Here is a 15,215-nt window from a genome sequence, read left to right on the forward strand (position 1 = left end):
ATCGATAATCTGACGTCATTTGCCACATTAAAGGCGCTGTCACACCAAAATTGTACCGGGGGCGAAAATTGTACCGCCTACGTAATCTGCGTTCGAAAATTCCAAACCTGCCTGGCAACCGACGATCGCTTAGAACGTTGCCTGGCAACGACGATCGCGTTGAACGATGACGTAGGAAGGTTCATGTTCACTTTATATTTGTATTGTATTCAATTGTTTAATCGCATTTAGCTAGTAAACTGAGTGTGCTAACTAGCACTATCACTGCTCTCGGCCTACTCTCAGAATTCCGAGACTGGGAGACATAAAGGGGGCGTGCCTCCGAGAGATGCCGCAAGAAAGCCGGGAGATTTTCCGACTTCCGACTCGGAAGACGGCGTCCGAGGATTCGGCCCCAGTTGCCGAACAGAATCATCAGAGCGACATGAGGTGTCGTTTACGAGAACTTTCTGACTTTGCAAAAATGTTTTTCCCATAAATCCCAGCGATCTAAACGCGCCATTACATTCTGAGTTTTGGCCGCAGGGTAGAGTCATTTCTGGTCAAATAGGTAAATTAGCTAAATTCAAAGTATGCATATATATATATATATATATATATATATATATATATACATATATATATAGATGTAGACTATGTTATATAGTTAATAGGCATACAATAAATGAACATTCAAATATGTTATTCCATTGAAAATGATGTTGGACATTTGGCAAATTGTTCGGCTTTTTACCTTGTAGAATACCTCAACGTCAGCGATCAATCATCGAGTGAACGAAGTCTAGCTTGGTCTGTGGAATTTAATGATCAAAGATTAACCAAAAGGAGAGCTGTACCAGGACACAGTATGCTTTCCTTAAAGGGCCAATACCAAAGAGTTAAATTAAAACGCGTTATTTTACTATTGCACGTTAAAACACATTTCCCTTTGAAATTGGACATTGTGAAGTATTCAAAATGTGTATTTAGACACAACAAAAACGTTAATCTATGCATATCAGAATCAGAATCAGAATCTCTTTACTGTCATTGCACAAAGTGCAACGAAATTGGGGTAGTGGCTCTCAAAATAAGTGCTTTTTAAAACAAAAACTAAATGAGAAAAGGGTTATTTTTAAAAAAGATATATAGAATGTTAATGAACTCAAACAAATATACATATTTTAAATTGTCAGCCAATTTTAAAGGTCAGATTGGTATGATAATGCAATAATTTATAATTCTGCATTATTTAGAGAAATAACAACAGTTTTTAAGCCTATTTGTTTTTGATCTGATTGCCCTGTAGCGCCTCCCAGAGGGCAACAGTTCAAACAGGTTATGGCCTGGGATGAGTCTCTAAGGATGCTATGAGCTCTCCTGAGGCAGTGTCCATTGTAGACATCCTCAAGAGAGAGAAGAGGACATCCAATGACTTTTTGTGCCGTTTTTACGACCCTCTGGAGCGCTTTCCTCTCAGCTGCAGTGCAACTGGCAAACCACAGCGAGATGCCGTAGCTTAGGACAGTCTCAATGGCGCAGCGATAAAAGGTCATCAGCATTTTCTCCTGAAGATTGTTCTTCCTGAGGATCCTTAGGAAATACAGTCTCTGTTGGGCCTTTTTCATAAGTGCCTTGGTGTTTATTGTCCAGGTCAGGTCCTCCTGAATGTGTATGGCTGAACGGCCGGCTCATTCCTCCTATAATCAATGATCAGCTCTTTGGTCTTTGAGGTGTTGAGGATGAGGTTGTTCTCCGCACACCATGTAGACAGTCTTTGGTCCTCCTCCCTATATGCAGTCTCATCCCCACCTGAGATGAGCCCCACCACTGTTGTATCATCCGCAAACTTAATGATGGTATTGCTGGGCTGGCTGGGGATGCAGTCATTGGTGTGTAGAGAGTAGGGGGCTCAGCACGCAGCCCTGTGGGGAGCCGGTGCTGATGCCAAGTGCAGAGGAAAGATGGGCAACCTACTCTAACTCTCTGGGAGCGCTCTGTCAGAAAGTCTTTGATCCAATAACAGATGGGTTGTGAAAGTCCCAAGTCCATTAGTTTGGTGAGAAGTCTGTTTGGCATGATGGTATTGAAGGCAGAGCTGAAGTCTATGAAGAGCAGCCTGGCGTAGCTCCCCCTGATGTTCCACGTGTTGCAGCGTGGGGTGGAGCGCGGTGGCTATGGCGTCCTCTGTAGACCTGTTTTGCCCTGTATGCAAACTGGTGGGGGTCAGAAGTGGTTGGCAGGCTTGTTGTGATGTGGCTCCGGACTAGTTTCTCGAAACACTTCATGACGACTGGCGTTAGGGCCACCGGCCGGTAGGCGTTGAGGCTGCTGACAGTAGTCTTTTTTGGTAGAGGAATGATTGTGGAGGACTTCAGGCAGGGTGGGATCTTGCACTGGGACAGGGACTGGTTGAATATATCAGTGAAGACATCAACCAGTTGGTCAGCGCAGTCTCTCAGCACTCTCCCCGTCACACCATCCGGTCCAGCAGCTTATGTACTTATGTATATACGATCTCTTCCACATTTGATTGCAGTTGATCATGCTTTTATGTATTGATTTGTTTTAAAGGCTATTTAATGATAATTTTTATTTGTATTAGCCCTGTTCTGTTAACTAGTTTGGCCGCATGGGATGTAGTCAGAACCCGTCTTCCCATTAGACAATCTATGATGTCCCTCCTGTTATGATTAAAGTGTTATATATGATATAATTAGTGAGTTGCCTCTCTCTCTGTCTCTCTCTATATATACATTATACAGTTGCACATTTCCATCACTGCCGTCATTGTCCAGGGTGTGGCGCTGTTGCATTAATAACGGAGTCAAGTTGCATCTATTTCTGTGGCGTACTTGTTTAATAGCCATATCCGTATTATACAACGACTTCTTCTAAACACTGTTACTAGAACAGGGGTCGTGAATGTAGGTCAAAGGGCCACCGTTATACAACCACTGCTTATCCAACCCGCTGATTATAGCGCATGTGTAACACGATGTAGGTCACAGAGCGATTCTTATTCATCACAAATTATAATGTACACATTAATGTAAACCCCGCATCGCACGTCTCCATCAACAGTGCGTCGCTCTGTGCAGAGATGCATTCATGCTTCGTTCATATCTCATCATCGATAGGAAACACGAGACCGTCAACACTGACACGGATCTGAGACGCTGACCTACATTCAGCATCCGCCAGCACAGCGCATGTTACGAGGACTACTGGTAGGACATTTCTCCGGTACTGGTTAGCGTGCCTGTGTTTTGGGACAGTAGCCCCCGTCCCATCATGTACCCATTGGTCCAGACCGACTGTAGCACCCTGTCCACGTCTTGTTAAATGGATTAATAGAACATTTCTCCCGAAACCCCGAAACGTGACACGTGGACGGGGGCCACTGTGGGCGGAGCCGCGGTCACGCTTAGCCCCGCCCCTCCGCATGTGCTCGCGCTTCCTACCGCAGCCCAAGCGCGCAAGCCCCGCCCAGGTCATTAGCATAAAATGTGTGTCAGTAGGACAGAGAGCGGGGCGGCTCACATGCCACGAGCACATGCGGCTGAGCTTCACCAGCATTCCGACGCCTCGGCTCCGCGCGCAGAGCTCCGCCAATCAGGACGCGAGGAGGACCGCGGGGGCGTGCGCGAGCTCGGGGGGAGAGAGAGGGAGAGAGGGAGAGGGAGACTCTGATACATAAACAAACAGCGGGGGGTTTGAAGGGACACGGAACGGGGACACACAACTGGTCACATTTCTTGGCCACCTGGAAACGTGCTGGTCCCAGTGGGCGGAGTGTTCTGGCTGCTCGCGCGCACGCAGGTCTCCTGGTGTGCTCGTAGTGACGCGCGTGGAAGCCAAACCTCAGACCTCATCCGAGCACTCATCCCAGTACAGGACGCCTGTAGGTTACGGCTCCGGTCCCGCAGCGCTCTGATCGATCACGGGACTGTAATCAATTTATCTGAACCTCTTTGATCTAAAGGGTTCTGCTCTACTTTCTGGGACCCACTCCACATGGTGGTCCGGACTGCTACGTCTCCCCAGCTCCTGAGGAAGACCCTCACCCAGTAGACCAAACCACGTACTGAAGAAGACCACTATACGGAATTATGGAGAATAGTCCTGGTGAGTCTCAGCATTAAATCTTAATTCGTTTTTCAATTTTTCTGAGCTGTACACTGGCTGCCTAGCGTGAAGGGTTTGGATGATCGGTGCGCATGAACCTGTTGTATAAGTGAGTGATTCAAGCATTATCTTTATAACTATTGATCACATAACCGGGGGCGTCTGTTGAATGTTTCTTACAGTATGCTGAGACTGGACAGTAACAGGTTGGGTGACAGCTATGGACAGGTCCTTATTGATTGGAACATCGCGTTATGGATAACTTGGTCTTTACATGGTCTGTACACTCATAATCCGGGTTTATTGGGCAGGCAGCGCTGGTCCATCTACCATAGGATTTGTACTTTATTATTTAGTACTATATTATTTAGCAGTATACAATTATTTTGCAGCATAGGATTTGTACTTTTTAATTGATTCCGTAGTATTTTTTCCATATGGTGTGTGTCATGTTATTTGTACCGTATTGTCGGTGCTGTTCTTGCGACCGATGCGGTTGTGTAAGTGTACATCCAGTGACGTGCAGTGTGACCCCAAACGGCCCCGGACAAAGGCAGTGCACTGCACGGCCGTGAAAGTGTTATAACATTTTTAAATGATCTGCTACAGCGATGAAGTGTCTGTGTTTGGTTGCAGTTTTTATACGCAGTGTGTTGGTGTGTCTCGCAGCGGGGGACGCGTGTCCTGTATGTTGTCGTGTTGGACAGCATCAGGTTCGGTGCTTCTCGGTATGTCTCGGTGCGTCTCGGTGTAGATCAGCGCATTCTGTAAACGCCCCCCCCTCTGTGAGCGCGCAGTCATTCCCACGCATGTGCGTACAGGTCTACGTCAAGAAGCCAACACACGCACACGCACACGCACACGCGCACACACACACACACACACACACACACACACACACACACACACACACACACACACACACACACACACACACACACACACACACACACACACACACTCTCTCTCAAGATGTGAGTCAAAACAATACTTTCCTAGTGCCCCACTCCCATGGCCGTGAAGCGAAGGCCACGAAAACACGGAGCCAAAGACGTGAATCGTGACGTTCCGGTCGTGGGCGTCGACCAGATGTTATGCGCGCTCATGTGTTCATTCAAACTTTCACTCGGCGATGGCATGCACCTGTCGACCCAAAGCCCTTAACATTCCCCTCGTATCAGTAAACGTTATCACTGACTACGGTGTTATCCATTCCCAGAGTAAATGGTGTGACTGACAGTCTACGGACGTTTTGGGTTCGTTTCGCCCTTTCCTAATATGGGCACATGTGGGTTGAGCTGTGGTTCATAACCCGCCGCGCGCCTGACCTACATACGGCTGGCACGGTTCGACTGACGGATGTTGGAGTGAATCCCTCTCCTGATGGCTTCCCGTAGTACGGGCAGTCGTATTTCACGTACGGGGCGTCGTTATGCGTTTGGACGCTAATACGCACCTTGCCCGCCTCGGGCTCGCGCAAGCAGCACGTGTATCAGCTTCGGTGTCCACGTGCCGCCGCGCGTGATAAACAGCGACGCCCCGCCCACAGTACGCGGTGCTCCCTCCGCCTCCCACGGAGATGCACGGGGATTCCTCTCCGCTCGCTGGGAGTGTGTTCACTGTCTGGTCACTGGGAGGCTGGTCCCTGGGAGTGTGTTCACTGGGAGACTGGTCACTGGGAGTCTGGTCACTGGGAGACTGGTCACTGGGAATCTGGTCACTGGGAGAGTGGTCACTGGGAGACTGGTCACTGGGAATCTGGTCACTGGGAGACTGGTCACTGGGAGACTGGTCACTGGGAATCTGGTCACTGGGAGACTGGTCACTGGGAATCTGGTCACTGGGAGACTGGTCCCTGGGAATCTGGTCACTGGGAGAGTGGTCACTGGGAGCCTGGTCACTGGGAGCCTGGTCACTGGGAGACTGGTCCCTGGGAATCTGGTCACTGGGAGAGTGGTCACTGGGAGCCTGGTCACTGGGAGACTGGTCACTGGGTGGGAGGTACCAGCCTCTCTGCCTCATCCGACCTCCTTTAAATCCTGTAACCCACGAGAAGCCCTTCAATGTTATGGTCACCCCCGGGCCCTTATCTTATCTTATCTTGGATATATTCAGCATGTGTATTTTAACAAAGAGGTCAGGAAAAGTCATGAATCACTGCTTTTACTGTAACCTTAAGAAGGCAAATTTGAGGCAAACAAGGCCTCAAATATAGCTTAATAAATGCTCATTTAATAAATGCTAAGAAATAATTAAAACCGTTTCATAACTTTATATATTTGTACCAACAACATAATTGGCTGTTCTTTGAACTCACGCAAGAGTTAAGCTTCATAAAATGCTAATTTAATAAATGCTTATAACTGAAACCCCTTCATAACCTTTTATTTTGTGCTGACAACATAATTTGCTGTTCTGTTAACCAATACAGGAGTTTAAAAAGTGAATGGGACGCATTATTTTAAACTGCGACCCACACCTTTATAAACAGGATATAATTAAAGACCTTAGGGTCACCATAACGTGCTATATGGAGCAGTGGGTTACGTTTGTGTAACCGTCCAGCCTAATGGGTTTAGGTGGAGGATGCTAGCCTAGCGTTTAGCCAGCTAGCCTGTAGCAGTCTCAGGCTAATCGCTCTGTAAACGCCTCAAAGAGTTTGACCTGGTCCTAGTAGCTTCTTCTGTTTACCTCGTTATCGAGCGGTCGGCCTGGCTGTTGGCAGGCCTCGGCACACACACCCTCATGAATGCAAACACTGAGAACAACTGACCTGGATAACACGACAAAGGCTTGTCACGGAAATGAGTCACCTGTCCCAGCATGTGCCAAGGGCTGGATCTGAACAGGCAGCACAAAGGGGGATTGCATATGGGCACGGCTATTGTACAGTGTGTGTGTGGGTGTGTTCGTGTGTGTACGTCCCTCAATGTTAGTGTGTGTGTGTGTGTGTTTAGGGTGAGCACACACACACACCCCACACACACACATTGGGATGCACACTATACAAACACACAGACACACGCATTCACACACACACACACACACTCTCTCTCTCTCTCTCTCTCTCTCTCTCTCTCTCTCTCTCTCTCTCTCTCTCTCTCTCTCTCTCTCTCTCTCTCTCTCTCCTCTCTCTCTCTCTCTCTCTCTCTCTCTCTCTCTCTCTCTCTCTCTGTGGGTACAATGGCTGTGCCCGTATGTACATGTCATCTGTTTGAACCTGTGCTCTGACTCCCAGAAGAACTCTATAGAGTTTGACACCTGCTCCATCGGTACTCTTGAACGTTGTCGATAAAGGGGTATCATTATTATGTTTAGATTATCATTACAAACACTGGAAATGTTAGCATTTCCCCGACGAGTTCAGGCATGTTGTTCATGTTTACTGTAAGTCCTCGAAAGTCAGGGCCGAGATGTGGGCTCTGGGAGGACCGCGCACCAACGGTCAAGTGAGTCATCCGCGCGCCAGTGTTGACACGTGCCTGCCAAGCGGTTAAGAGGCTCCCGACGCTGCACGTGTTTTCAGGGAAGGGAGAGCCGGGGGAGGGAAGAAAGGGAGAGCCGGGGGAGGGCTTTCCACGGATGTGTCAAGGTCTCGCTGGGAAAACGTGCTCTGAAGGACTTTCCTGGAAATACAACGTCTACACAGCGGTTATTTAAAGATGCCCGTAATAGTGGTTATAGCACATCTTCTGATTTACTGTTTTGTGAGCTTTACAGTGTAGCAGATCTGTTTAACCGCCTACATTCACATCTCCGATAATATAGTACCAAACAAGCTTTGGTGTGTAGGCCTATATCGATACAAATATATAGATACATATAAACGAACGATCGGCTTAAAAAGCGTGACATAAGAATATGGAGCTTAATCAATTTAATTATTAACGGTTAATCCTTCTCGTCGAACGTGACCGAGATCGAAAAACGGTTTTTATCGTAAAGCCCGAAATAACGAGCCCATGTATGGCTCCCGCCCCGCCGGCTTCCGGTGACTCAGAGGAATGTACGCTTCTTCTCCCGCCAGCCTCTCGTGCCTCCGTGCCCGGTCGTTAAAGCCCCCTCCTTTGCACGCGATCTCCCCGCTGCCTGTTGTTGTTCTGCTGCTGTTGTCTGCACGGGACTGCGCAAAGGGACTGCGCAAAGAGCCGTGTGACGGGGGCGGGAACTGTGTCAGGAGGACATGTGAGCTCGCGGTCAGGTGGCCGCTCGAGCCTGTGAGAGCAGCCGCGAGCGAGCGGGGCTGCTGCTGGTGGTGCACCAGTACACGTGAGCTGCGGGCTCCGTGCTGCGTAGTAGGACACCGTTACGTCACATGCGTTAAACGATGCGAACAAAAGGCACGATTACATGTAATGTTTGTCATCACGCTTTGTTATAAAGCGACCCACTGTCCGCCGTTTGTGAATGACATATAGATCCCCTTTTATGACTTGCATTTCAATATATTTATAGGAAAGCCTTTTTATTTAAATATGATTGGTAGTTATTTAGAATACACACACTTCCATAATAAATTATAATATGCTATTTGGATAATGAAATATCAAAAAAATTACTACATTTCATAATCTTAAACTGTGGGCAACTCCTAAGCATCTAGAAGATTCCCTCTTGGACAGTGTCCAATGAGATTGCTGCAGCGGCTTAGCTGTCCGGGTTCTGCGTGCGGGCCGGCGATGTGGATCAGGAGCCCTGCTCGGTGTCCTCTTGCACGCGTAACAGACCGCGGCGCTTTCCATTACACAGGAGCCCGGATAACACTAAGTCTGTGGGAGTGAGAGACACATTGGACCCATTGATATCAAAGTGGAGCGTTGTGCAGCGCTGCTGACCTACATTGCTCTCCCCGGTCCCTTTATAGCCTACATTGCTCTCCCCGGTCCCTTTATAGCCCTGGATGTGGACCGCTGAACTGAGCATGTGCCTCCCCCCTCTCCCTCTCTCTCCCCGCCTCTCCCCAGGTGGTGTCATCCTGTACGCGGGCTCCTCCGGCAGCGCCAGCCCCAGCCCCAGCCCGGGCAGCCCGTCCAGCGGATACCAGACCCAGTCCCCCTCCTCACACTCGCAGCCCTCCTCCCCCGAGGCCGTCTCCTTCCAGGAGATCGGCGCCCTGAAGCCCGGCGGGGAGCCCTACCCCGCGCCCCCCTCCCCCAAGACCGTCTTCCAGTTCCCCGAGGTGGTGGGGGCCAACCCCCCTCCCGCCGCCGGCGGCCCCGCCTCCTACACCCACCCCATCGCCGGGAAAGAGACCCTGCGGGTTCACCGGCACCTTCACCAGTAAGCACCACCTGTGGATGTCGCTCTCCCAGTGCCCTCGTGGTGAAGCTGGAGTTCAGGCTTTTGTTCTGGTTCAACGTCGTCAACGCAGCTGCGATGACCACGCGGACGCCTCAACGCAGTCGTGAACCTGTTTTGGTTCTGCGTCGGGTTTTAATGAACAGACCAATCACAGCCCTTGTTGCTGCGGTGCCTCAGCTTCGGCTTCGACGTGCCCCCTCCCAATATTTGGGAGGGATAAGTCAGGAAGCAAAGTGGGTCTGCAAGGACGTAATGGGTCCGTAAACCCTCTTGTGTTGGGTCGACGTGGAACCATCACTAAGCCTTTAGACTTGACACATGCCTAGACTAGTCTACTGTCAGAGGTCGGTCTTAACCTTGTCCCTCCCTCCCCCCCACCCCCCCTCCCACAGAGACCGGAGGCATGGTGCTCCTATGCAAGGTGTGTGGCGACATTGCGTCGGGCTTCCACTACGGCGTCCACGCCTGTGAGGGCTGCAAGGTGAGACCCCACGATGGAGATAAGACCAATACCATCTATCAAGACCCACTTGTTCAGAGTTCACCTCGAATCTGTATCGCCTCCCCATTACCCCCCCCCCCCACACCCCTCTAACACACTTTTAGTATGTTGTTCGTCCTGAAACTTAATGTACAGATTTATTGTATGTTAAAACTTTAAATAGTGCTTAGCATTGTGTAGCATCTTATCCTAGTTATCTTTGTTGTGTACAGGGAATGGGTTAACCTAGTGATTGTTAGTGCTTGGTACTTGGTCCTATGAACATCCTTACTGTACCGACAGCGATATATTGTTGTTTATCTTTCTTCTGACAAATGCACTTATTGTAAGTTGCTTGTGATTAAACCGTCTGGTAAATGCCCTAACTGTAAATGTATTGATCAGTGTTGTTGATATCCTCACTGAACCCGCTGAGCTCCTTGACTGACGGTGTTGTGGTTCCTCAGGGCTTCTTCCGACGCAGCATCCAGCAGAACATCCACTACAAGATGTGCGTGAAGAACGAGAACTGCCTCATCATGCGCATGAACCGCAACCGCTGTCAGCACTGCCGCTTCAAGAAGTGTCTCTCCGTGGGCATGTCCCGAGACGGTACGTCCCCACACCTAGTCTCCATGACACCAGACACCGGGACCCCCACCGGGAGCCCCACCGTCGTCCGTCAGGGTGGAACACAGCTTGCCAAGGCGGGCGGGGGGGGGGGGGGGGGGGGGGGGGGGGGAAATGGAGGCAACGTGTTGGACTAAAGTAAATCGTAAAAAGTTAATGGTTTGTCACACCCAGTTTTATTTTGTGCCCTGCACTCAGACGTGTGCGGACACATTTAGCCAAGCGTTCTCTGGGATGGGATTCAGTCGTTAATCACCTTCGTAGTCCTGGAATGAGGACAGAGACATTGGCACAGAGCTGCACCCCTATGCAGTTTCCCTGCCGCACACCTCTCTCTCCCTCTTTCCCTCTCTCTCGCTCACCCTCTTTCTCTATCACCTTCTCGCTCTCCCTCCCTCTCTCTCCCTCCCTCTCCCTCCTCTCTGTCTCTTGCTGTACCTCTCTCGCTCTCTGTCTCTCTCTCCCCCTCTCTCCCTCTACGTCCCTCCTTATCTCCCTCTCTATCCCTCCCTCCGTCCCTCTCTCTTCACTCCCTCCCTCCCTCCCTTCTGGGATGTGACTGAACTAGGCTCCCATAAATCATCCTCTGTACATCTGGAGCAAACATTTTTAGATGACCCAAAAAAAGACAGACATGCAAGGAAGGGAGGGGAGCGAGAGAATAACAGTCCTCTCGTTAACGCGTTCATTTTTCTTATTCATAATTTCCATACTCAGGAATTAATAATTTATCAGGCATTTTTTTTACGCCACTCTATGGAAACGCTGGCTTGCAGATAAGGACAGATAAGGAGAAGTGAGGCCGGTGTAATGAACAACAGAGTTGGCCTGGGGTCACGCACCCGATTCATGGCTCCCTGTTGTCCTCCTTGGCCATCCACTCCCACCTCGCTCCCTTGCTCCCTTGCTCCCTATCTATTGATCTTTAGTACGCAAAGCAATCGTTGGAACTCGGCCCACGTTTGTCTTGTTCAACCTTCGTCCCCCGCCCCACTGGTTGTCTGGATCTGTCACTCCGGTAATGACATCACGGAACACTCCTGTCGACCTAGTGACCTACTTACCGTGCTCCACTCTGGAGATGGGAGGAAGAAGGAGGGAGAGGGGGAGAGGGGGGAGAGATTGGTGCAGAATACTGTAGCAGGATTCTATAAATAGATTTTCCAGAGGAGGAGCGGCTATCTGTTCCCAGCCTGACGGAGGGAGGTTAGGATGCAGGAGGCGAGAGGGAGGGAGGGAGGGAGGGAGGGAGGGAGGGAGGTTAAGGATGGAGGGATGTGGAGGATGGAGGGCTCGGCGGAAGAGGAAGGGAGGGGGTTCGGACTGCAGTGATACTGTAGTCGTGGTGCTGGGGACAAAATAACCAAAAGAGCAGAAACATGTAGTAAAAATGCCCCCTGGTGATTGTGTGGATGTCAAAGTGTGGTCCGACGGAGCCCTGGTGCTTCTGAGAGTTGACCCCGTCCAGTGCCCGGGTGTCAACCCTGCTGGGTGCTGCCGCTCAGGGACCGAGGCGGTGTCGACCTGCGGCTGACCCCCTCCACCGCGTCTAACCCCCCCCCCCTCCCTCCTGTCGATTCCCTGCAGCCGTCCGTTTCGGTCGCATCCCCAAGCGGGAGAAGCAGCGCCTGCTGGACGAGATGCAGAGCTACATGAACAGCCTCAACGAGACGGTCTCCATGGAGACGGAGGCGTCCGCGCCCCCCGAGATCGCCGGCGGCCCCGAGGGGCGGCCCGGCGAGGGGGGCCGGCGGCCCGTCCTACCACAACACCTTCATGAACTGTGAGGAGAAGCCCCTCAAGATGGAGGCCACCGGCAACCACAGCAACGACAACAGCTCTGCCTCGTGCTTCAGCGGCGTGTCGCAAGACTTCCCCACGCCCCACTCCGCGGGCGTCCCCCAGCCTCAGTCCCAGTCCCAGTTCCAGGGGGTCCCGTCCGGCTACCACCTCCCCACCCACTGCCCCGCCAACGTCAACAAGAAGCCCGCCGGAGCCGCCACGGACAACGCAAAGTACACGTACACGCTGGCGCCCAATCAGAGCCAGTGCCCCGTCACCGGGGCCACTTCCTCCTCGCATCCCGCGCCGGCCAATCAGAACGTCTTCTCCGCCGCCGGCGAGACGCAGAAGCAGACTTCCTGTCCGTGGAAGCTGAGTGGAGGAGCCAAAGTGCTGGTGAGGAACACTCCGGTGAATCTTAGTCGAACACCAAAGTTCAGAGGAGGTTATGTGTGTGAGGTTCTGCTGGTACCAACTCGGGAGAGCAGCTTCTAACCTCTCTCCTCTCTCCTCCTGCTCCTCCTCCCGCTCCAGGCCTGTCCCCTGAACGCGTGCCCCGTGGCCCCTTCCAGCCGCTCCAGCCAGGAGGTGTGGGAGTCCTTCTCCCAGTGCTTCACCCCCGCCGTCAAGGAGGTGGTGGAGTTCGCCAAGAGCATCCCGGGCTTCCAGAGTCTGGAGCAGCACGACCAGGTCATGCTGCTCAAGTCCGGCACCTTCCAGGTACGACCGAATCCTCCAATCAGAGCCCGGGGTCGGGTGGTGTCACGGGGTCAGATTTATGTTTTGGGTGCTCCTCCACCTGTGTCTAACGGCGCCACCCCCCTCCGTGGTTCCTCAGGTGCTCATGGTGAGGTTCTGCTCGCTGTTCGACCCCAAGGAGCGGACGGTGACGTTCCTGAACGGCCAGACGTACTCGCTGGCGTCCCTCAGGGCCCTGGGCATGGGCTGCCTCCTGGACGCCATGTTCGACTTCAGCGAGAAGCTTGGCCAGCTGGGGCTGGAGCCCGACGAGATGGCCCTCTTCATGGCCGTGGTGCTGGTGTCAGCCGGTAAGAGCCCCCCCCCCCCCCCCCCCCCCCCCCCCCCCCCTCCTGCCGCCTGCGTCATTGCCCACGCACGTCGAACCACCGCGCACGTCACCGCGGTGGGCCGTGTGTGAGCGCACCCGGGCTGTTGTGTCTAACCCCCGGGTTTTGTTTTGCCGTCCTCGCGCAGACCGCTCCGGCATCGTGGAGGTCGCGGCGGTGGAGCAGCTCCAGGAGAACCTGATCAAGGCCCTGCGCTCGCTGATGTCGCACCGCCGGCCCGACGACTCGACCCTGTTCCCCAAGCTGCTGCTGCGGCTGCCCGACCTGCGCACCCTCAACATCCAGCACTCGGACAAGCTGCTGGCCTTCCGCATAGACCCCTGAGATGGGCAGCGCCGGCCGGTGGCACAGGCAGGTGTGGGGAGACGCTCCCCCCCCCTCCCTCCCCCCAATCGCCCCTCCCCCCCCCCCTCCCTCCCTCCCTCCCCCCTCCGCCACCCACTCCTCCATCACTGCAGGACCCCCCGGACGCCGCGTGACAGACAGACGCCGGGCGCCACGCCGCGCCGCGCTGAACTCTGGCGCTACGCTTGAGAGGACTCGGGGGTGAGGGGGGACGAAGAGAGAGAGAGAGAGAGAGAGAGAGAGAGAGAGAGAGAGAGGACTGAGTGACAGCCGGGGGCTGGAGTCCCGCCCCCTCCTTCCTGCTCCTCCGGTACCTGCCACTCACAACTGGTTCTGTCCAATCCGCTTCCAGATCCCTGTCTTCATCCGACTCCTCACAAGGACCGAATCCGCACTCCTCTTCCTCCTCCTTCTCCGCTCCATCGACCGCGGCCTCTCCCCCCAGGACCAGGACTCAGACCGGAGAGGGTCTCATGTGATCTGCATGTGTAGTGGAACGGCTTCGCCTCTAGGGGGCGACGGCGCCGGGCAGTCTGGGAGACCGGGGGAACCCGGGACACTTACTCATGAACAGTGATATAATACGACACATTCATGCTAAACAAACAAGAATGCACTTTTCATGCTTCAGGCTACTTCTGGAACCTATATAGATATATTATAGCAATAGAAACGTGTCCTTTCAAGTGTTGGCGGCTGGTTTATGCACTGGTGAAATGATCTAAGCTATTTTCATACTGTCAGTTTTTGTAAATCTTTATGAAGAATTTCAATTTGGAATTGAAGTGGAAATGCATTTGAGAGAAACATTTTTATGACGTGACGTCAATTGCGATGCATTTGTATTCAGTGATCGGAGAGAAATGATTGGTCATTTTAGACCAAGGTGGATGGTTTACATGTCAAGGTCTTTTTGTTGTAAATTCTGTGTATAATCATATATATAAAATTGGTTCTTACTCATTGCAATTTTTCTTGCATAACTATACGAAGCTAGAAGCTAATTATTGTACCAAGTCGGTCGCGTCAACACATTGATGCCATATTCAAAAGAAAAAGACAACATTGCAGACCTATTAAATCTCTATAAGCAAAATGTATTGTGAATACTCTCATTGTGAATATTTTGTAAATGGTTTATGTCGTATGTACTATAATTAAACTACGTTATATAGCACTGCTGCTGTGTCACCATGTTTCCTTGTTGGATGCACTTTACCGAGCATGCTGATGAGGCGTCGCATAGCAACAGAAGGACGTCAGCCTCATTACGCACTATAGGAATAGTTATATATAGTAACAGTATATATAGGAGCATATCCTTCGATTTTCCTTTAGGGCACAATAGTTCATGGTGTTATTTGATAAATTCAGAGAAAGATAAATGAGATCTCGGTTCCATTGATTGTAACACCCAATAACTGAATCCATGTTTTATGACATTACAGGTGAAGCATTAACGGTAATTTACCGTGTAACGT

At 51.5% G+C, this 15,215-nt stretch overlaps 1 protein-coding gene across 1 annotated transcript; it reads left to right on the plus strand.

Annotated features, from left to right (window-relative positions):
- The first annotated feature begins 3,542 nt into the window (after positions 1 to 3,542).
- Positions 3,543 to 14,911, plus strand: nr1d4b (nuclear receptor subfamily 1, group D, member 4b). Its single transcript, XM_060068434.1, is given in 10 exon segments — positions 3,543 to 4,107; positions 9,072 to 9,349; positions 9,351 to 9,387; positions 9,801 to 9,889; positions 10,357 to 10,501; positions 12,107 to 12,228; positions 12,230 to 12,697; positions 12,836 to 13,021; positions 13,140 to 13,350; positions 13,517 to 14,911. Coding segments are annotated over 10 exon segments (1,749 nt in total). The 5' UTR covers positions 3,543 to 4,091; the 3' UTR covers positions 13,714 to 14,911.
- Positions 14,912 to 15,215: the final 304 nt, after the last annotated feature.

Source organism: Gadus macrocephalus, chromosome 13 (genome assembly GCF_031168955.1).
Source record: "Gadus macrocephalus chromosome 13, ASM3116895v1".
Classification (NCBI taxonomy): domain Eukaryota; kingdom Metazoa; phylum Chordata; class Actinopteri; order Gadiformes; family Gadidae; genus Gadus; species Gadus macrocephalus.